This window comes from Mercenaria mercenaria, chromosome 5, assembly GCF_021730395.1.
Source record: "Mercenaria mercenaria strain notata chromosome 5, MADL_Memer_1, whole genome shotgun sequence".
Lineage (NCBI taxonomy): Eukaryota > Metazoa > Mollusca > Bivalvia > Venerida > Veneridae > Mercenaria > Mercenaria mercenaria.
In genome coordinates, this window is record NC_069365.1 from 20,620,027 (window position 1) to 20,645,642 (window position 25,616).

General features: G+C 33.6%; 1 protein-coding gene across 2 annotated transcripts in view; it reads right to left on the reverse strand.

The window, feature by feature from the left end:
• LOC123556589 (uncharacterized) overlaps positions 1 to 25,616 on the reverse strand; it is a 171,680-nt gene that overhangs the window by 116,553 nt on the left and 29,511 nt on the right. For both annotated transcript variants that reach the window (XM_045347419.2, XM_045347420.2), the window contains 2 exons: positions 21,752 to 21,857; positions 13,109 to 15,679 (listed from right to left, as the gene is read on the reverse strand). In XM_045347419.2, coding sequence (XP_045203354.2) covers positions 13,109 to 15,679; positions 21,752 to 21,811 — 2,631 coding nt within the window. In that variant the 5' untranslated portion in view covers positions 21,812 to 21,857. The remainder of the gene's footprint in view (positions 1 to 13,108; positions 15,680 to 21,751; positions 21,858 to 25,616) is intronic.

The window sequence follows — 25,616 nt, forward strand, 5'->3', positions numbered from 1 at the left end:
TGTATGGTGGCATTGCTGTGGAAGTTATGGTGGCATTATTCTGGAAGTTAATGTATGGTGGCATTGCTCTGGAAGTTAATGTATGGTGGCATTGCTGTGGAAGTTATGGTGGCATTATTCTGGAAGTTAATGTATGGTGGCATTTTTCTGGAAGTTAATGTATGGTGGCATTGCTTTGGAAGTTATGGTGGCATTATTCTGGAAGTTAATGTATGGTGGCATTGTTAATCATTCTAGAAAGCACTAAAATAACGTGAAAAACACTATGAACCCAGTAAAACAAACAAATCTGCTGCTACCCAACAGAAAACAGCAGCTTAGGGGAGATCCATAAGCCACAAAACCTCTATAAAAATAAATCAAATATCTTACCAACAATAAGATAAAACAGTTCTAACATCTCAAAAACTATCATTCATTTACCTATGTAATCTTCAAATTTGTATTCCAATTGATTTACACATCCTTTGAAATCGTTATAAATCCTAGGAAGATCACTGTATTTCCAATCATATTACTTCTATAAATCCTCTCAAAAGCCTTTTCACAAGTTCCACTAATCCTTAAACACGGTAAACTTCTCAAATAATGAAAAATGTGTCAAAAATTGAAACTTTCTTTTTCGATGTTTGCCTTTAAAAGTTTATCATAATCCTTCAATGTTTATCAGCATAAATCCACTCTTCTGAAAGTTTATTCAGGTAAAAAGAACATGCTTTTTCACATCATTTCAATGTAAACACCACACTTTTACTACTTCTACCCATTAGAAAACAAATTAACCTTACGACCTTTCCATGTCAAATTAAAAACACATTTAACTTTAATTCAAGTCCACCAAAGGTATTTTTAATTTTCTTTACTGTATACTTCATGAAATAATATTCAAAAGTTGTGAAAATCAAATAAATTTGGTACGAAAAATTACTGCCTCCTGCACAGTTTTATTAAATCCTCATAACTAATCATAGTTTTCCAACGACCTATTCCACATCTTTATTGGCCAAATTTTTACGTTATCAGTTACTGAAAGATTATTGTCCAATATTTTTGTAATGTCACGGAGTCATCTTAAATCCAAAGTCTTCAATGAACGAGTGCAATGCAAACAAACAAACGTAGCCGCAAGGACACCAATAATCGGAAATAATAGTAATCTACGGTGACATTCAACAAGGGAATTCGACATATCATTTTACCGCTAAAGAATTTCCTTCTTTTGTCAACAAGTATCTATGTAGTCACTATTTTAAATACTCAGGTATTATATTTGAACAGTATAAATATTTAAAGGTACTTAGACTTATAAGATTAAAAAAAAAATGTTATGATCTTTTTTTAATCTGTGGTATTACTGGTTACAGGTGGCTGTTGCTGAGAGTACCGAAGTTGTCCAAATACACTCTTCCTTTAAGCTCCCTTATTTCTTCCTATTCTAACAGATTTCTTATTTTCTATTGCTTTACTCATCTTCTTGCCAAAAGCAGACGCAAGATGGGCAAATTAAATGATGACCGAGTCCTAAATGACACACTAACCTGCAATTTCAGATAAGGTTTAACTAATACAGTATAATGTTACTTGTTTTTTGTTTTGTTTTTTAAATAATGGAGTATTCATAAATTGCAAGAGCTAATGAGTGGACATTTTGAGTATTTCTGAAAGTTCTGTTTATCATTGGAAAGCACAATGTCTTAATTCAGTTTGCTTGTTTTTCCTTGATGGATATAATTTTTATAGCTATTAGCAACATTTTTTTTGCACAGCCAGCTGGCAGCATAAAATGTTTTTTCCAAATTATCAACTTGGTAGAAGACCATATATATGGTCATAAGCAATTACTGTTACGTACTGATGCAAATGAATCATGAACTATACTTTGTGTCACTTAGTAACTAATAAACAGAAAGGAGATATTTTGACAACACAGGTTGATTTATTTTGTTTTGCATAAAAACAAATTTTGGCAACTTATTTCACATTATTGAAAATGATCGCATAATTTTTTTTTATCTTATTCTAAATGACTACATTGACATTGATATTCAGTTTTGCTCCTATTTCAATTCAAATGTTCTTTTACAGATCTGTCAGCGCCAGGACTGGTGGGTCTTATGATTTATTTGCCTTAAGCATCATAGCTTTTACAGAGAACAAGTTAGTTACACTGTGTATTCAGTTAACCTATGAAAACTGAAAACGTTAAGAAACAACAACACCTAAACTATATCTACAATTCATCAGTTAAACAACCTTTAAAAAGGATGACCCATTAAAATCACAGCTTGCCAAAATTATAGATAGGCATTCTTTAATCATGAAAACTCCAGTTGCTACTGAGTCGCAACTGAACCATCAGTTTGTTTGAACAGGTAACTTATTATCCGGATGAAATGTTACTTGTCACCCATACGGTTTAGAGGTTTAGATCGGTTGAATTTAAATGAATTCTGTTGACCGGAAAGGCACAGTAATTACATAGGAGTTCTCAATAGCGATGGGAATAATTTACCCACCAAATGATCATTTGATTTGTAAATAACTAAGTAAATCAGTGAAATTACTGGGTATGGGCACTTACTGAAATTTTAATGAGCTTAAATTTAGCGTCAACCCCCCTGTGGTTTGGTCCTTTTGTATGTTTCTCAATTTGTATCAATTTAGATAATGAATGGTCACACACTGACCATAGCCATAGTAACTGATGTCCGTTTGCTATTGTTAACTCAATACTGGAATAAATCATGCTGAGAAAAACTAAAAACAACAAAGGAAAAACAACAACAAAGGAGCAAAAAGCTGAAATGTGAATGAACAATGTTTTGCATGGTAGAGAGTAGCCCTGAATGGAGACGTTGCAAAAGGCCTGGTAGTGAGCAAAGATAGTAATAAAGGATGCTGACAGAACCAAATAAGTAAAAGTTCTGTAAGAATTTTTTTTTTCAATTCAGGCAGTACTGAAAGATTGACGTTGCACAAATGTAGAGACAAATTTTTTGTCTTATCAAATGATCCAGTAGCAGAAAAAGACCAAAACATGCAATGTGTCTCATTAAAAAAAGACCATACTCAGAATACATCTTCAAATCACCTTTTCTGCATTTTACCACATTTTCCCTATTAACATCCTCCCCGAGTCCCTCTAATAAACGTGCCCCCCCCCCCACTCCCCACCCCCACCCCTCTCATACACACACACACAAAAGTGAAATGCCAGCACTGTGGCAGTGTTGTAATTGCTAAAATTCATCCATTAAAAGTTAGATAGTTTATAATTATTTACAGTGAAACACCGCTCGCTCGAGCATCGATGACTCGAGCACCCGGGCTCGCTCGAGCAATTCATGTGGTCCCGGCCGATTTCCTTCTATTTTCTATCTGAAATTACCATGGCTGGGTCGAGCATCGGTAACTCGATCGCTCGAGCATGACACCTGGTCCCTTTGTATTAACTTACTCTTTGTTGCTTCTGGCTAACTCGAGCAGAGGTGTCAAAATTTTTTGCAGCTTCGGCGATCAGAATGTATCGGTTAATTAAAAATTTTCGCACAAAGTGAAAATTGCGTTGTCTATTCCCCGACTATCTTAAATGTTTATTTGTCGGTATATTTGATTTGATAATGAGATTAATTATTAATGAAAGGTTAAAGAAAAGTTTTATTGATCAAATATTGATCAATTACTGTTTGCTTTAGATTAAAGCAAGCATGTAGTTACTTATTACATCATAGATAACGTTTGTGATACGTTTTTTTTTTTAAATGTCACGGGTTTGTTATTATCATGTATCACCGTTTCCTCTGCAAATGGTACCGATGACAATTGATACAATAAAACTTCAATTTTCCTTCGTATGTTGGTCAATGTTTGGGTCGCTCGAAACCATGGATAACTCAAGCATGTTGCTCATCCCCTTGCGACCTCGAGCGAGCGGTGTTTCACTGTACTATAAAATATGAAAAAAAATTTTTAAGGCCTTAATATATACCCGGCCCCAACCCAAAGAAAAATGTTAAATGCCCCAGAAAGCAATGACAAAGAACATTAAATAAGATAGCAAAGACCTAAGTGAATAGTGGTTAGCTAACATATGGGTATAAATATTCAATATCAGCTTACAAAAAAACAGATACACCAAACAAACATCAATTTTTATTGTATACAAGGAAATTTAAAATTTCTCACATACTTATTTTCTTCCCCTACAATAAACATTTTTATTCTGAATACCGCTTAACCACAAGGGATCTAATGCATGCAGATATATTAATAAAACCCATAAAGCCCAGTAGACCTAATCTCATTTTGCTCAATTAAACAATATAAAAACGGGATTTATGACCAAAAGATTGAACTTTAATACCATTTTACCATGACATAAAAACACATCTGAACTTAGCATTGTTAGTATTGAAAACAGTATCAGATAAATGTGAATAAAAGTCAGATAACTATGAAATTGTTCTATACCCTGACTAATGGATCAAATATTCTGGACTACACGCCATTAAAATTAATCATTTCCCCCATTTTTTAATGGATATGGGATTCTAACATGATCCACAGCAATTGCTAAATGAAGACAGCCTATGTATGATTCAAAGATAAAATATGATTGGCTGTTACATTTCACCCCCTACTTTTTTATGTAAGACTGATTCTACCTCTTTTCCATTTTACAGAAATTATTCCAGTGCCAAAGATTTCAAACAAGAGGGCCAAGATGGCCCTAGGTCACTCACCTGAGAAGCAAATCATAACAGTGTAAACATGTTTGACCAAGTGATTTCATGGAAACAAATATTCTGACCAATTTTCATTAAGACTGGACCAAAAATGTCAGGTCTCTTATATGTAAACAAGTATTTTCTTCAATTTGACCTAGTTTTTGAGCCAAGATGACCTACATCTGAACTTGACCTAGATTGGATCACGGCAATCATTCTCACCAAATATCATGAACCTCAATTGAAAAATACAGCCTCTATCGCATACAAAACGTTATTCTTTGATTTGTCCTAACGACCTAGTTTTGGACTCCAGATGACCCATATTCAATCTTGACCATCATTTCATCAAAGCTATCATTCTGACCAAATTTCATGAAGATCAATTGAAAAATACAGTCTCTATTGCATACACAAGGTTTTTCTTTGATTTGACCTAGTGACCTAGTTTTTGACCCCAAATGACCCATATTCTAACTTGACGTAGATTTCATCAAGGTAATCATTCTGACTAAATTTTATGAATATCCAGTGTAAAATGCAGCCCCTATTGCACACACAAGGTTTTTCTTTGATTTGACCTAGTGACCTATTCAAACTCGACCTAGATTTCATACAGACAAACATTCTAATAAAATTTCATAAAGATCCGGTGTACAATGCAGCTCCTACTGTATGCACAAGGTTTTTCTTTGATTTGATCTAGTGACTAGTTTTTAACCCCAGATGACCAATATTCAAACTTGACCTAAATTTCATCAAGGCAATCATTCTGACCTAGTTTTTGAGCCAAGATGACCCATTTTCGAACTTGACCTAGATTTCATCAAGGTAATCATTCTGACAAAATATCATGAGCAGTTGAAAAATACAGCCTCTATCGCATACACAAGGTTTTTCTTTGATTTGACTTAGTGACCTAGTTTTTGATCCTAGATGACCCATTTTCTAACTTGGCCTAGATTTCATCAAGGTAATAATTCTGACCAAAATTCATGAAGATCAACTGAAAAATATAGCCTCTATTGCATACACAAGGTTTTTCTTTGATTGACCTAGTGACCTAGTTTTTGACTCCAGATGACCCATTGTAAAATAACAAAATCTCGGCATATTTTTATAATTCTATTCAAAGACAGAGTTGTTGGATTACTAGTTTATAAATACTCTAAGCTATGCTTTCCAATCAGGGAGTGAACTGTTACAGCTTGTTGACTGAGTGCTAAAATGTAGTTAAAATAGCATTATCCTTAAAATTGTACCATTTTGCAAGATTACAAAACTAATTTATGCCTTTTTTGAATCCTCAAGGGCATAAAATAACATTAAACCACCAAAATCTTCATAGCTAATTCAATTTCAAAACATAGCTTTCATCACGAGTTTAGAAACTCTTTTCTGGATTATGAAAAAAAGACAAGCGCTTTTCTTATTTACACAGCAGTTCTTTATCCCCTACTTGAGCACGGATTTTCACAAAATTCTTCCAAAATCAAGATCAAAGTGCTTAAATAATGAACATCATAATCAATTATATACAAAATTAAGTGGATAGTTAATCCACTCAAGGGAGATAATCAGTATTAAAAAATTAATCCCGTTATTATAAAACTAATCCTATCACAAATAATGCTTTTAAACTGCCAAATGTGACACTTCATTGAGAGACTTTAACAAAAAATAATCTTGATTAATTAGTAAACAGTAAAATTTTCATAAAGGATCTTGCTGATCAAGATTTTTAAACTTTACCCTGGTACTTCATGAAATTCAAAAGAAGAAAGAAGTTTTTGTTTGGTGCAGGGAAGGAGGGGAGGTTATGTGTGTCCCCCACCTCTGCCCACCCTAGCAGAAATAAATATGTCACACACACATCGACCCCCCCACCCTACCCCCAAGAGCTGAAAGACTATAATAATTCCAAAGGTTTTGCACAGCAACACAGAAAAGGACCACTTGTTTTTCTTCTTCTTTTACAAGAGGCCTAAGTGCTGGAGAAAACATGAGAATAGTACATACTAGCATTTTGGACTCTGCTCTATAATATTCTCCACAAGTAATTGACAACTACCCTACATGAACAACCCTACATGAACAAAGTGTGAAGAATTATTTCAGACATATCCGCCATCTTTTGTTATCCAACAAACAGTACTGGTGTTATGAGGAAACTAGGTAGGCAGTCAATTTGATCAAATATCCTCTTTTTTCTTAATGAATATGATAATACATTTTCATAAGTAATAATTTTGGATTTGCAACTAGAAATGATGTAAGAAAAGCACATGCAAATACACTGGCAATTAAAATCAAATGGAAATATTTTAACTTAAGAAAACTTTGTGGAGCAATGGTAACCATAAAGTCTGACTGGAAATGATCCATTATATTGATACTGATACCCAAAATAATGACATAAACTATGTATTGAATATTTAAAATCAAATTGCATTAAAAAAAATTTAAGTATGATCTATTTCTATCACACCCTGTTTGTAACACACCCTCAAAATATCTTATATAAATGTATTATTAAATTTTTGTGGTTAATAAAACTATAATTCTTTACAAAGTATATGCAAGGGCATGCTCATTTTCAATGGATCACAGGCAAACACAATAGTTCATGAAATATTTTCTGTATTCCATTTAAAATAATTTTTTCAAGGGCTGGGTAAATTTCAAGATATATCCAAGCCTGCCAAGTCAGGTAACTTTCAAAGTCATAGGTTCAAATCCATGCTGAGGTGTATGTTCAAAAAGCTGATAACTCATTCTCCACCACTGGAAAGAGAAGCCATTCAAACTTGCATGGTATTCAGGAACAACTGGTTAGGTTAACTGACCACAATATTTAAGTGGCTACCATAATATTATAATCAGACCGCCACATAAACTGACTGCCACATCAAAAATAAACTGACTGCCATACATACCGATTGCCACATAAACTGACCACCATATAAACTGCCATATAAAACAAGCTGACCACCACATAAACTGACCGCAACATAAACTGACTGCCATATAAACTAACTGCCACATAAACTGACTGCCAAATAAACTGACAACTATATAAACTGACTGCCATATAAACTAATGGCCACATAAACTGACCGTTACATAAACTGACTGCCACATAAACTGACCATTACATAAACTGACTGTCACATAAACCAATCACCACATAAACTGACCATTACATAAACTGACTGTCACATAAACTAACAGCCACATAAACTGACTGCCATATAAACTAATGGCCACTTAAACTGACTGCCATATAAACTGACCACCACATAATCTGACTGCCACATAAACTAACCATTACATAAACTGACTGCCATATAAACTAACTGCCACATAAACTGACTGCCATATAAACTGACCACCACATATACTGACCACCACATAAACTGACTGCCACATAAACTGACTGCCACATAAACTGACTGCCATATAAACTGACCACCACATATACTGACCTCCACATAAACTGACTTCCACATAAACTGACTACCACATATACTGACCACCACATAAACTGACCACTATATAAACTGACTGCCACATAAACTGACACCATATGAAATGACTGCCACATAAACTGACCACCATATAAAATGACCACCACATAAACTGACTGCTACATAAACTGACCACTATATAAACTTACTGCCACATAAACCGACCCCATATGAACTGACTGCCACATAAACTGACTGTCACATAAACTGACCACTATATAAACTGACCACTACATAAACTGACAACACCACATAAACTGACTGCCTTACAAATTGACCACCACATACACTGACCGCCACATAAACCTACTGCCATATAAATTGACAGCCACAAATGTAAACTGACTGCTACATAAACTGACCACTATATAAACTTACTGCCACATAAACCGACCCCATATGAACTGTTTGTTTGATTTGTTTTGTTTGGTTTATCATTGCACGGACACAATTATAGGTCATATGGCGACTTTCCAGCTTTGATGGCAGAGGAAGACCCCTGGTACACTGACATAAACTGACCATTACATAAACTGACTGTCACATAAACCGACCACCACATAAACTGACTGCCACATAAACCAACCATTACATAAACTGACTGTCACATAATCTAACAGCCACATAAACCGACCACCACATAAACCGACCATTACATAATCGACTGCCACATAAACTAACAGCCACATAAACTGACTGCCATATAAACTAATGGCCACATAAACTGACTGCCATATAAACTCACCACCACATAAACTGACTGCCACATAAACTGACCATTACATAAACTGACTGTCACATAAACTGACTGCCACATAAACCGACCATTACATAAACTGACAGCCACATAAACTGACTGCCATATAAACTAATGGCCACATAAACTGACTGCCATATAAACTGACCACCACATACACTGACCGCCACATAAACCTACTGCCATATAAATTGACAGCCACATAAAGTGTTTGTTTGTTTTGTTTTGTTTGGTTTATCATTGCACGGACACAATTATAGGTCATATGGCGACTTTCCAGCTTTGATGGTAGAGGAAGACCCCTGGTGCCGTCTGTGCATTGTTTTGTAACGGGCTGGTACCTGGGTAGAACCACAGACTTTTCACAAGCCAGCTAGATGGTTTCCTCACATGAAGCATTCAATACCCTAGGTGAGGCTCAAACACAAATCGGTTAGGGGCAAGTGATTTAAAGTCAGCAACCTTAACCATTCAGTCACGGAGGCCCCCCACATAAACTAACTGCCATATATCTGACCCAATATAAACTGACTGCCAATAATAACCAACCTCCATATAAACTGACTGCCATTATGTAACTGACTGTCATATAAACTGAAAGTCATATGTAACTGACTGCCATATAAAACTGAAAGTCATATGAATTAATTGCCATATAAACTGTAAGCCATATATATCTCACTGCCTATAAACTGAACATTATATGTAACTGACGGCAATATAAAACTGATTGTCATCATGAACTGACCACCATATAGTGACTGCTATAATGTAATTGACTGCCATATATACTGACATCTATACATAACTTCCCAGTAAGATGAATTTTATGAGTTCATGAACTTTCATGAAATATCAATCATTTGAAAATGGGACAATATCCAGTTGTTAATTTATTTATTTATTTATTTATTTGGGTTTTACAGCGCACCAACACAGTATAGGTTATATGGCGCCAAACAGGACTACAAATTTTGGTTTCACATCTCATAAACTGTTCATGAACACATTTAAGAAAATTTGCTCATGAATAATTTAGAATAGTTCATGAAATTTTCGACAGACTGACCACCACTACTGAAAAGTAATGGGTAACTAAAATCTTTCAGTACTCACAATCTTGGCAGCACATTCTCTACAAAATTTATCAGGCAGTTGTAAAACTTTAAAATCTATCAAAGTGTTAAGTTGAAATGGAAAAACAAATCACTTGAACCATTAACATGCCAAATTTATGTCCAAACTGTAGTTTCAAATGAGTTTTTGATTGGCATGATCAGTAAACTTTATCCCCAGTCTGTCAACTTTTCCTAGGGAGTAGTTGTTGTGTGGTTGACAAACTTGTTACCTAGGTCACAAATTAATGAGTATAGAAACTACCTGTTGAAGAGGGTGATTTATCTCTATCAAAGCATGTTAAATCAAGAAACTGTAAAGAACATGTAATCAGTCAAGGCAGGTGATATTCAGGTCCCATTCACATGCACCTGCTTTCACACATATCTGTATTTTATTGCATATATCCATTCAACAGTCAAAGGTAATGTTTTGGTACTTTCATACTTCTGTAGAAACAATAGGTCCATGCAGCATTTGCCTTGAAGATGTCAACAGGTCCTCACCAAAAGTCTCTCTGCACATGGGCTGTATCACTGCTATTACTACAAATCTGGATGATCTTGAAAACAACTGACAAAATCTTTGGTGAGTTAAAGGCATTTTACTGATGTATAATAATATTATATACCTACTTTACTCTTTTAGTCTTTGATGAGCATTTTTATGCATCATTTTTCAATATCATTTCATTTTATACTGAAATTTCAGCTAAAATCTTGCACTTAATGTTGCACTAATCATGCCTGTTCTAAGCTTGCATTATGTGTTGTCACTATGCCTGTGCATGAAGTCCCTTTAAAAAATAAGTTATATATACAACATTATTTGTCATGTCATCTCAATATAACCTGCACTGTAAACCCATAATTAAACTTGAGCCAACATGGAAGAGACAATGTCAGTATGACTGGTAAAAACAGTATAGAGAACATTTATCAAACAATCTTCTATTAATTCATGCATTAATGATATAAACTGAAAATATAATCAGTCATTTCTGTATTTTACACATTTTTCATCACATTAATTTCTCCTATAAATTCAGGCCATCCATTTTATACTGCCCTAATGAGCATAACTATGACCTTAGTTCACACCACCTTTCTCATGCATGTCGACTAAAAATGACAGCTATTTTTTTTCTTTCACTCCAATGTGCAACACAATTGTCAACAAAAATATCAAGTTAAAAAGAAACTGACATGGCCTTGTTGTTCACTATGTCTACATTACCTGGCCTAAAATCTGATATCCTACACAAAAAGCTTTTCAACAGATATCTTGTCAAAAAACATCCAATTGTCCCAAGTTTTATAATGTATAATGTAATTTTGATCTGAACGGATCCTTTTCTTTTACCCACTGTGCAGTCTAAATACAGTAGGATCATTTTTCCTTAATATATGGTAGCTTGGCAGATTTAATATCAAGTTATAATTTAATTTGTAAATTAAAACATCTTTACAACTTTTTAAAGCTTGCTTCTTGATCTATAGTGCTGTTTACGTTACACATTACTTTAAAATCATTAATATTTATGACCTACAAATTTTCACTGATTTACTGTTACATCAATCAACAAAATAAAATTCCATAAAAAGATATATGTACAAGTTATTTATCTTTAACCACAATAAAACGTTGTCCTACCAGAAGACTGAGCACACAAATTACCATATTTTATAAAAGCAAGACAGTGTTCTAGTACCACTACCTGAATAGAAGTATCTTAGTATCAATTCATATTTTCTTACTTACATTCGCCCTAATCTTTTACATCGAAAATTATGGCGTTCATTTTCTATGAACAGCAAATGTTACAGCAATGCTGTTTTATAATAGTGATAGCCCTTGTTTTGACAAATAAATGTAACAAAATTTGTGCACTTTATAATTTAACCTTGTTTACAAATGGAAACTAAATATAATGTAAATACTTGAAATAAATGAATTTTTTTAGAGGTCATGCGAAATGAATGACAGAATAGAATCAGCAAATTAAACATGAATCAATATTAATATTATCATTAATGACAAAAAGGTCTTACAGGTAGATCATTTGAGGAAAATATCTCACTTTGAAATCTACAACAGTATGCAATTTATAAAACATACATTTCTCATATAGATCTACCTGAAGAAATTATCTCATAATCTTAGAAATTATCATTTTCGTATTGTTTTACAGAAGTAAAGAAACAGGCAACAGAACAAAAGTTTGGCATTTACACCTAAACCTTCTTAATCTTATCTGTAATAAACATTTTTGTCAGGTAATAAAATGCAAACATGTCAGCTGCTGATACTGCAATATGTTTGGAGTTGTACCAAATACTCAGTGCTGACACCTGTTCTGTTAGTAGAAAAAAGCAATTAGTGCAGAGTTCTGGAAACAATTACCCAGATCTGCTTCCATGTCTTGTCTAGATGGAGATTTTATAGGTGTTTTACCATCAAACCTCAATAAAACTGCATTCAAACTCACATCCATGCAAAAATCAAGATCTTTCTAGAATTTTCATGACATGATATTACATTCTATGTATTTAAACTTCATTCCAAGAAAATCTGCATAATTATATCTATTCAGGTAGGTTAGAAAATCCACCTAGAAACATTGACACAGAGAAATATTTTGGCGGATATACCTATACCTTGCAATTTTAAAACTAAATCCCAAGTCAAAACTGCATAAAGAAATCAGTGTTCTCACAAAGTTGCCTTTAGGTAGCAAGTAATGATGCGCATTTAATTTTCCTGTCATAAGGATGCCTTTGAAACAGAAGGTATAAACAAAATCTAGACACTGAAGTAGTAGCTACATTATACAACTTCAAACAGTTTTTTAAGACCATGTTTTCATGGAATACAGTCTTTTTGTCTTATCTGCTGATTCTGCAATCATCAGACCTACAGCGCTGATAGAAAACCCCACAGAAATAGCTACTAAAATGGTTGTAACAGTTTTAAATACTTACCGTATCAAAGTCAGGAGGCGGCTTTAAAATTGGTCCATTGTTTACATCTTCTTCCTGTTTGTCTCTGAACATCACTGGCGGCTCAATTCTCATCTTTAGTCCATTCTTATCTAACTTTTTATGGAGATGCTTTTTATTTTCATGTTCTTCTTTCCTTTTTGATAACAGGGCCTCTAATGAGTGACGTTTAGGCTCTTTACCTTCATTTTCTTCTTTAGAATGTTTTGAATGCCTTTTTTCATGACTTTTCAAAGACAACCTCTTAACATTTTCATGTGACCCACTTTTTCTAGCTGTGTCAATTTTTGGAATATCTACACTTACAACTTTGAAAACTCTGAACATGGCTGGTGGACATGAATATTTCCTTTTCAGTTTAGTATTATTAATTCTATTCAATTTATCAAGAATGCAGTCATCTTTAGCAATAATGTCTTGGTCTGCTTTATCAGTAATATTAGTTGCAACTGAGTCTTTCATACCTTGACTTCCACCTGGTAATTTCAATAGGGTTTTGACAGTGATCTTCTTGGATTCCGAATGAATACCACTCTGGTCATTTCTTTTGTCTGCAATCAGAATTTCAGCTTTCTTTTCTGCATTTTTGCTACTGACAGCCTTGTACTGATCATCTGTTTTAATTTCGATACTATCTTCAGTATCAACTACTTGGTTCCATTTATTATCATTTTTAGAGGCATTAACAGCCAAATGACTTGTCAGTTTATCTTCATAACTATTATTGGAATTCATTTCTACACCTGGTCCACCAATCACTTTTCTACACTGTTGTTTCATATCATCTGGAGCTTTAACACAATCATTCCAGTCAGATCCTGCTGTACCATCTCCCTCCTCAATAGAACATGTCACCCAATAAAATCCTTCATTAGTTTCAACTACTTCATCAACATCTTTAACAGATTTTTCTTTGTCTACAACTTTATCCTTCCCTCTATCTTTTCTATCCTTTATTTCATCAACTTCAGCTTTCATTTCATTTCCCTTACCCTTCATTTCATTTGCTTTACCCTTCATTATATCTTTTCCATCCTTCAACTTTGCTACACTATCTTTTGCTTCACCCACAGTATTTTTCATACTACTACATTCACTCCCTTTACCACAATTTCTTTCAATACCATCTTTTCTTTGATCAGAACTACTCTGACAAATGTGGCTGTTACTAAAACCGCTATCTGTACTAGTGTACGAAATACAGCTTTCCGAAATGTCACTTCTAGATATGAATGAAACACCACTATCGGACATGATATTTTTGTTAGTACTAAATACTGCACTATCTGAAATATCACTTTTACTTATACAAGATATTCCACTGTCAGAAATCCCACTTTTAGCACTCACTGAACAACAGCTGTCAGACATTTCATTTTTACCTTCGCTAATCAGCTCATCAATTGATTCATTGATTTCTTCCAGAAATTCCTCTAAATCATCTTTTATGGGTTTTTCACTATCTAAATAACTGTAATTTATAACTGAATCCTTCTTATTATCACTAATCTTGCTATTAAGTTCAACATTCTCAGATATCCCATTTTTATACAAACTTATTTTATCACCATTTTTCTCTATAATTCCATCCCTTTCATAATTTCCTGAATTTCTATCACTCAGATTCTCCAATTTATTACCTAAATATCCATCACTTTCCAATATTGACACATCTCTTGGCTGTAAACTCATTAATGTACCACCCTCTACTTCTATATCACTTTCCCCATTATCCAATTGACTGTTATCACCTGTGAGATAAGACGGCTGTTTGCCTTCAATTTGCATATCAGCCTCTATGAATGAAGAGGAATTTTCTTGGGTGACCTCAATCAGTGACCCAGATACATGATCCTTTCCTGCTAACTCTAAATGAGCTAAAACTTCCTGGCAAGGTTTTGAAGAGGATTTTCTGTCAGTTGTTCTGGTGTTCAAATTCTTGCTAATAGCAGATCTGGTACATGAAACATTTGGTGATTTATTACAATCCCTTAAATCATCTATGTGATTTTGGTTGCCTGTTTTCTTAACAACCTGTGAACCTTGAGATCTGTTTTTAACATCTTTACAGGTCAATGGCTCACTGAGATTACCCTCTAAATCTGCCACTTGTTGCTTATTACTTTCTCTTGAAGTATTACTTTCAGCCTTCTTTGATGTACTACTCATAAAATTACATTTACCTTTTCTGGAAAATCTATTTTCTCCAAAATCTTTACTCATTTCTATTTCTTCAACATCAGTGGATTCCGAAATCTGAGCATTTTTAACATTTTCATTACCATTTATGGTATTATTATTCTTGTCATCCGTGAAATCATGTTTAACTTCTTCAACATCATTACTTTTCAATTCGTTAAACTTCTTCTCTTTATAAAATTCTACATTGTCATATAAATCCAGTATATCACTGAAGGAGTCCCTGTCTTTGTCCGCAATCACAGTTTGTCCTTCAAAGTCAACTTTTTCCCTTTCTGTCTCCTGGCTTTTCAAAGTTTTATGTTCAATCTCAGTGTCATTCTCGTCTACCTTGAAGGTCCTTAACAGATCTTCCTGAAATAAAGAACAATTAAATCACTGTATCACTTAAAATACAATATTATATATTGCAGATATGACATGCATAAATTACGAATAAACTTCAAATGAATGTAATACATTGTATTTTCTTACATGAGAAAACTTTTACAATCATAAAATCTAAGAATTCATCTAATTTGAATACATAAAATTCTACACGAAATGGATAATTTATTTCCTTGTTAAATGTAAAATAAATCTACACTGCAAGAAAAAAAAAAATTTAATTAGCAAATCTATATAATATATACAATGATACATTAAAAGCTAATGGCTAAAGAATACAAATGATAAATGTCTCCATAAATTGACATAATCTAATTGATATGAAATTTACAAACCGTAAATGCCATTACATCATGTACAGTCATTTGATGCTCAATTTAAAACCAATTAGCAGAAACAAACATCATGCTGAATCATGGGAGTAGCCTGGGTCCCTGGCTGCATGTTTTTTTTTGTTTTGTTTTTAATACTGCAAATCGCTTTACAGGTACCATAAATTTTAAGCCTCTAAAATAGCACATTTTTGTCTCACAGCTAAACCATGTTCGGAGAAATGTCAATACATAAACAACCTGCTGCAGTTACTTCCACTGTTAATTATGAGAAATACGACAGAACAAACAGGAACAGGAGCCAGTCTATCATGGGAGCTGATTAAGTGTAAATTGACACCCCAGTCGAAAGTATGGTTTTCACTTTAATATCTATTTAATTCATAATTAAGTATTTTTTTCACAAATACATCTTTATGGTGATTCATCTTTGTTGTTGAACTGATTCAGGTATAGTATGCATGACCATGTGCTTTATCCTGCAAAACATGTTTCCCATACACTTTAACACTGCCTCTTACAAAAAGTTTATTTGAATTACTTCTGACCATGCAGACAAATCCCTGAAGAAACCGTCAACAAATCCTGGTATACTCTTACACAAAAATCTAAAATGACACAAAACTTTAAAAAAAAAAAATTGCCAGGCTTAAAGCAACTTACATGTATAACAAAATAAAGAGATTTTCAAGTCAATTTCATTGAATATTGTTCCTTAGTTACCTGCCATATTATTGTTAATCAATGATGCTCTTTCATATTGTACAGACAGCAGCCTAATGGACTGACCTTGCAGCAAGTGTGTTTAGATCAGATGTAAATATTTATCTTTCCATATAACAATGGCAGGAATTTATCAGGTATAATTTGTGTATACAAGACAGAAAGTGTTTCTCTAGAAGTAATTATCGGACCAGGTAAGTGGCTATTCCCAGGGTAATTTGTCTTTTATTCCACTTTACCAAACCATTCAGATGGTACTGTAGCTTTGTACAAAACTGGTAAACATTAGGTCCAAATATTCCTACATTAATGAACTCAGGAATAACATTTTCAACAACAGAATTTGCAATATACCGGCCTCGACGATATGTGCAGAGAAAAATACCCTCGATGTACCCCTAGCTCTGATATATCCTGGTAACACACTCTCACACATACTATAACTATTACTTACTGCAGGGATAACAAGAATTTATATTAGGAGCTAACTGATAAGTAAAATAAATTTAGGCTTTTGTAATAACCTAGCTATCAGAAACATGACTGTGAAGTTCTTCTTTAACAATGACCTAGTGACCTACTTTTTTCTTCCAACAACTAGGCAGATCTGCAGATTCAATCTGTACCTGGAGACTAGAATATATATCCATTAAAATATCTGATTGTCTTTGGATGTGACCTGTGTTTGGAGCTTTATTACATGCACATTCTAACCAGTGAACCTTGCATGGAATGGGAGCATCTTCTGTATCTTCAACTATCCTCCAAAAAAACCTTAAAATTACTTGCACTCTGTTGAAGAAGTTGCTAACATAATTGGCCCCTTGATGCAAAAATAAATAGAGTTTGATACAAACATTTAACAGACAAAGGTGGTTACATATTTCTCACAGACTAAAAAGCCTGTACACATTTATGGATCCATCAATAATCAGATTAACATATCCTTTGTAAATGATGTGATGCATCTGAACAACTTGTTTTTATTTGCGTAAGTAAATAACTTCTTTTTATGTTCATGAATGTTCAGCATAGGGCTGTCATTGATTGGGTCTTAGGCATATCGACGATACCGATATATCAGAAGACAAATATCAACGATACATCGATATATCGATTATTAAGTTAGATTAACAATCTATTTGTTCGTATGCATACTATATACCTTCCTGTAAATGCTATTTTTAGTTTTATTGCCTATTTTTCATATTACTGTTTGTGTTGTATTTGTATTTATGAAATAAAAGAAATAAATAAAAATTAATAAAATCTTTCATTTTTATTTTTTCTTCACTTCTCTTTTGCATTTATCCAAATTTACAACTTTGTGAACTTTTTTAGGGTCTGAGTATTTATCTGGATAGCTTTTTCTCTCTGTAAAATATCGATTTTTGAAAATGGGAATCGATAATCGATCGACAAAAAAATATCGTTGATACATCGATATCGTTTCTATCGATGACAGCCCTAGTTCAGCATGCCAAAAAAACTTAAAGGCTACTGTTTGTACTAATAGGTAGGATACAAAATATATCAGTAAATCAATTACAGGCTTACAGACAACCACCAGGTGAGGAAGATAAAGTCATGCTTCATGCCAATTAACATCTAGCCTTCTTTAATTAAGTGCATATTCCATGTGAACTACCATCACTCTGCTACTGTGCTCTCTTGTACCACTGAACTGACACGGAAATAAACTGGCAAGGAAAGGCCAAGAATATTATTATTGTTTTCCATGCAATACAAAAAGGAAATTGGCTGCCTAGTGATCAGCATTTAGTATGACTTTCTGGTGATACTGTGACATATTGTGACATATACTTTGCTCATACTGTCTGCCAGGTTGAAATGTTCTTGTAAGACACTGGCTGTAGATGCAGATGGGAATATGTAGCTTGAGGGGTAACAGTTACATGAGAGATTGATATTCTCAGCTGCAGCTACAACTGGCAATAAAATCTTTCTTTCACATGCTGTTCAACAAATAACAGTAAGAATGACTTTCTATATAGCACTACTTTCCTTCAGTAGTGTACATAAACAGGGAAGACAAAATGATGTTTAAAAGACAAACTCATCAGCTGAGTTATGAAATATACTATATTAGGAATAAAGAGGGAGGAACTACTAATATATTTGACTTTTATCTGATTTTATATATATGGAAAAGTCTGTGCCGGATCAAGTAAATTATAAAGGAAAAATAAATAATACATGAATTACCTAACCTTTTATATTCATGCTCTCTTTGTCAAGAGAACCAACACAGAATTGCACATTGATATAAAGTCAAAATCCATTATCTTGACATCAGTTATTTCAATATTTCGATATCTCGAGTGGATTTTCTCGGTCTCGATTTTTTCCCTTCTAATTTCATATAAATCAACTACGGATATCTCGATTTGAATATTTTGATTTTTTCAATATCTCGACAAAATTTTCAGTTCCCGACATTTAAATTTACTCTATTTTGACTTCAGTTATCTCGAGTGGACATTAATTGTCCACCGAACGCAGGTGTGAAAAGCTGCACGCACTTACATTCCCTCAATTGTCATCTGCCGCCGTAGGTGCAAACAACAACATGCGCAGTTATTCACTCAATCGTCCTGCTTACAACCCACAGCCAATTAACCGGCGCTCATGTTTCATTAATTGTTTGTTTGCAACGCAAGCTGTATGCAATGCTAATTGAGTAATTTATATTGAATATTCGAAATTTAATGAATTTAATTGCAATTATAAACAAAAAGAAATGAACATTCTATTTAATTTACATGGTATTTAGGTTTAAATCTATGAGTGAATTTCACATCATGTGCATTGCACAAAACACAAGATGGTGGAAAAGGTGTTAGAAATTAGGAAGAAGGTTGAAAAATTATCATCATTTCAACAAGTAATGACCAATTAATATGTAAACATAATATTTATGTACAAATACACATATTTTGTCTAAAAAAACTTCTTTTTATGAACATAAATCTACATTATCGTACCTATCAACCGAAGTTGACCTAACTTCGGTTATCTCGATGTTTCGATATGTCGACTTTTTTTCCTTGGTCCCGACAAAGCCGAGATATTGAGATTTGACTGTAACCAATACTGACTTCTTTCATTAATGTCATAAATTCAGTGATTACTTTGATAAAGATTTAACAATAATAAAAAAAGATTTAAATCTTTAAACCTTGTGTACAATCATCATTAATAACATATTAGTTTATAAATGTCCCTTTTGTCTACATTAATTGTTTGACACATTGGGTATGGCCCAAAACAAAACATTGCATGGCCTTAACCAATACAGATCAATTCATCACGGCCACTTTACAGCACTTTAATTAGTTGTGTCATGGCTAATTTGGTAATTTGAGGTCTAATTTAATTCTAATTGTCAATATTTGGGGTAATTCACCTTATTTACATGTATAACTCTTGCACACTTCTATAGGAGTGAGGTCAATCATAATTGTTGATATAAGGGATATCTCTGCATGGCCTTTCAAAAAAATTGTTGGTTTGGTATTATTATCATCATATTTCAATATTCCTAATGAAAACAAAACTTTAAAATCAATTTCAAGAACATTCTGTTCAAATATATGCAACAAAATTTCGTGAAAACTGTAAATATTTACACAAATATTTAACTGAAATACAGGAGGCTGGTATACTTGCATAAGACAACAAGTCTACAGGGTATCGTTTTTTATGAAAAGCTGTGTCACGATTAAATTTAATGTGCGCAAAAACAAATGTTTTATGTACTTTGTTGTGTGAAAGCACAATGGCTCAATTTTCCTTCCTAACTTTGCATGACTAGTGCAAATTATTTTTTTCATAACAGTTCAGATTTCACTCCTTGCAAAATCTTGTGTCCAATGCACAGATGTTTTGCAATACTTAAGCAATTTAATTTGTTTTGGCAATTAACTTCAAAGAAATTCTTGTTCCCAAATTGAAATAGAACACCTGATGACATAAGATATTATCTTCTAATTGTCATGCATTATATTACATGTTAGAAAAAAAGAAGCTATTATCATAATTTGTGGTTTTTGGGTGGTTATCATGCTACTGTTTTCTGAAATACAGTCGAAAATCAAACAATATCTCCCACCTACATTACAAATACGGTTTGTATGACAGAGCCAAAAGAACCATGTGCAAAATAGCATGAATATTTTTTTTGAAAAATCAGACAGATAAATACACAATTACAGGCAAGAAAAAATATAAAATACTATTTTCTCACATTTCTGAAGGTTTATTAGTCATGTTCATGTAGAAGTCAGTAACTAGTTTTGTCATGATTTAGCTTTCTGAAATGGTGACAAACCTGACAATTATAAACTTATGAGAAACTCAAGATTTCTAATATGAGATTCCTAGGCCTATAACATATCTGAGCTCTTTTTGGCTTGTGACAAACTTGAGCTGAGCTTGTGATAAAACTGAGTTTGGAGCTTATGAAATATCTGAGCTTTCTAAGCAAATGAAAAACTTAACACCCTTGAGCTTTAAACAATCCGTGAACAATAAAAGCTCATGAAAAGTTTGAGATTTCACAGCTTAAGACAAGCTGAGCTACCTGGACTATGACAGCTAGACCAGAGCTTTTTAAGTTTACAACAAACAAGATTTCTGAGCTTTTATGACAACTTGAGCTCTCTAACCAGAGTTTTCTGAACTTTTAAACAAACCTGAGCTAATGACAATTCTAGAGCTTAGTTTATCCCTTTAAACTGTTGACAATTTTCAACTCCCTTAATCTAAGACAAAGATTTCTCAGCGAATGATAAATTATTGGCTTTTGATCAACTCGAGCTTTCTGAGCTATGACATACCTGAGCTTTCTGAGCTATGACATACCTGAGCTTTCTGAGCTATTACATACCTGAGCTTTCTGAGCTATGACATACCTGAGCTTTTTGAGCTATGACATACCTGAGCTTTCTGAGCTATGACATACCTGAGCTTTCTGTAAGTAGAGCTCAAGCTCTTCAAAGTCATTCTGTCCTTTTTTGCTCATGATAGTTTCACATCTTCAGGCTGTTTGGTGAATTTTGTTCTGCATCCTGGAAAAGACAAGTTGCTCAGCTTAGTTTTGCTTTTATACAAATTAATCTTTTAATCAGACATTTTGATCTATTATAGAACTTACTGCAAGAAATCTCTCAGAAGACAACATCAAATTATAGACCTACTATTTCATGTTTCACTATTCCTTTGTTTTTAATCAATTCTTTGTATTTCTTAATCACCAGAATCACTAATAGGATAAAAACAAAACTACAATCTAAGAACATGTTCTTGACAACAGAGATTGATCATTAGCAAAGTAAACCTGTACTAAATGGTGCATAATCATCAATAATTAAAGTAAAACATTTCAGGCTAGGACACTGCAAGTTTAGTTTGTTAAAACATTAATGATTGAAGACAAGAACTGTGACTTTCTGACTTCAGGCTATAAGACGACTTTTCCAGCTTTTAATGATGGAGGAAGACCCCAGGTGCCCCTCCAAGACCCCGGGTGCCCCTCCAGGTAGTGTTTCAGGCACGGACAGACACCTGGTTAGAACCAAGAACCTTAGTTAGAACCTCAGCCTTCCACACATGAAGAATTCTACACCGTAAGTGAAGCTCTAGCTGTTCCCACATCAGTAAAGGGCAGAAAAATCTTTAATAAGACAGAAATTTACCTAAAATAACAGATTCTATGATAAATCAACAAAAACAGCAGAAAAATTACCGAATATTAAGTTTTGATCCCTGAAAAAGAAAAATAAGAAATGTCCGATACTTCTGTGAAATCATTTAAATTTTTTGGACTTGGAATTTTATGGTGTAGGACAAAAGCTGTTTTTTTCGTATCTGAATTTGTGCTTTTTGAACACAAAAAAAAATGAATGGAAATTTTGTTTGTTTGTTTCTTTGTCTTTTTTTTTCTTTAAATTTAATTTCATGGATTCACTAAACCACAGATTCCACAAAGATCAGTCTCCCATGAATATTAATATTTTCTCAGTACTACTTTTCACTCACAAACTGACTGTTTCTGTTGATGATACATTAGGCTCCAGACCTACATTTTCTGGATGAAAGAAGAGCAAGACAAATGATGGTATTTCCTAGCAATAAGAAAGTAATAAACATACTATGAGTATAGACAGCAAGTACTACAGAATGTATATATCAATCACTCTGTTATGAATGGAACTTGGCATGAAGTAATTTCTCCAGTCACAGGTGGTTTATTAATTAACACCTTGAAATCATCACTAAGTAAACTCAGAGAAAAACACAGTAAATAAAAGAGCACGAAAAACTTATTAAATCAATGTTTCAAATACTCCCTGAAAATAATATCGGATTGGATTCTGTCACCAAACATGGCATTATAACAGAAATCTATTTATACCAACTATTTCATAGAAATAAAGCAATCTGCTTAATGACTGTCGCGGGCCGCAGGTGCTTTATTAATTAGTAGAGTTGGAAAAACAGAGATATATATCAAGAAATAACAGTACAAACAGTGGGTGAGAGAGGGATTACAATCCGATGTCCAGCAGACTAATGAGATTGGGATTGACTGCAGGACATACTGTCATTGCTGACACACTGTTTTATCCTGTTTTATATTATGTTATACTGATTAGAAATTCAAGTAAAATGCATTCAAGGACGTTTTATTTTTCAACTTTACAAATCCTAAAATCAATCCCTTATATTAAAGACAACTTACAGTAAGCAGAGTATGTAGGAAACAGCAGCATGTTAATAAACTAGAGGCTCCAATTGGCCTAAGTCGCTCACATGAGGAGGACCTTGACATAAGATCTTATTCTTTGTTGAATATCCACAAATTGTTTTCAGAGGAAGTAATTTATAAATATTTCCTATTTTCAGCACTCTAGTGGCACCTAAAAGCAGTAAAGAGAAGCCCTTGAACAAGGATGTTGCGTAAAAAGTTTGGTGAAGATTCTTCGAATGGTTCATATGAAGAAGTTGTTTAAACTTGTTTTCTTTTTTCAGCTCTAGCAGCCAAGCATAACTATTTAAACAAACTGTACATGGGTACCCATTCTACACGGGTATCTACAGTACAGGGAGGTCCATTTTGGCGAAGAGCCTTCAAGAGATATGATGACAGAGGCCAAACGAGTTTTTCCATTTTTGCTTGGGCAACACCACTGTACAGTCAATGAGAAGAATTTTGAACAAAGCTGGGAGGTTTAGTAAAATTGCTACAGAATGACAAAAGATGGATGCTTGACCATGGCATCAATAACAGCTAACTAAACAGAACTAAAACAGAAATACAGGTGGGAGCATCAAAATCTGTTCCAATAATCCATCAAATCAATGTGATAATTATTTCACCTGTTGACTCTGACATCACAAAGGTTAAACACTAAAAATCTCTGCAAAAAATACTCATAAATAATGTAACATACCCTTTGCAAAGTTTTAATCTCAGAAAAGAGTTTGGCTTCTATTAAGTCCTAAATCTTACAAGCAATAAATGTAATCCATAGATGCCAAATTTATTTTTTTATGAGTGAGAAAGAAAAAAACCTGGAATCCTACCAGATTCCAGCCAGGAGCAAAGTCTAATTACAACTTCCTGACTGGTATTTTTCATAAATGAAAATTTTGATAGTACCATTTCTGTTTTACACACAGGAAATGATTCAGGCCAGATATTATTGATAAGTTAATTCTTCAAGATTTTTTTTCTAGGGATGGGGAGGGTCTGCTATTATGATAGTACAAGTACTTTAGGTCAAGCTGTCCTGCAGCAAAAATAAGCAAGAACTGTCCATAAGACAGCACACCCGACTTTCCTCAGTGCTTGACTCTGAATTAGAGCTTGGCCATAAAAACTTTATAAAAGATTGACCAAAACATTCTAAGTTAAAAAGGGGCACAACTCTGTCAAAATTCAAATCAGAATTATGGGGATTGTTTCTCCTGGTGTAGACTTTAATTAAGAAATAATTCATAGCAAAAGAGTGCTTTAACACTATTTATGCACGATGCGAGGTTATACGTCGGGCATAATATAATTTATATAATTAATAATAATTATTTGAACGATATATCACCACACGAGTGTATAAATTATTTCGATTCTTATATGCCCTTAATCTAAAACAGTAGATCAAATATAGAAGCGCTCCTTCTTGGTCGCAACAAAAACTTTGACGTCACCGCACGTTAATGTGACGTCACTCTAGCGTAAGAGTGCTTTAACAGAGGCAAGAATATTAGAATAGTAAATAACTATTTTAAGTTTCAAGTCAAAAGTTTTGACAGTACCAGAGATATTTGACTTTATCAAAAACTTTAATCAACGGCGATGCCTACGGCCAGTACAATAGTTCTACTTTTTCTTCCAAAAGTTGAGCTAAAAAGGGCCATAATTCAGCCAAAATAGTTGACAGAGTTATGTACTCCTGCCTACAGATGATAAACAAGTGTTCAAAGTTTCAAAGCCACAAGTCAAAATGTTTTGACAAAAGGTGGACTTGTACACAAATTGTACCAATATCAAAGTCAAAAAAGGGCCATCATCAGCCAAAATAGTTGGCAGAGTTATATACTCTGGCCTACTGATAAAGACTGTTATAAAAAACAAGTGATAAAAGTTTCAAAGCCATAATGTCAGAAGTTTACTCAAAATATGAACTGATACGAAAAACTTAAACCAAGATTTGTAAGTTAAAAGGGGCCATAATTCAGCCAAAATCCTTGACAGAGTTATGTACTCTAGCCAAAAACTGGACATGTTGATGGTACACAAGTGTTGAAAGTTTCAAAGCTTTATC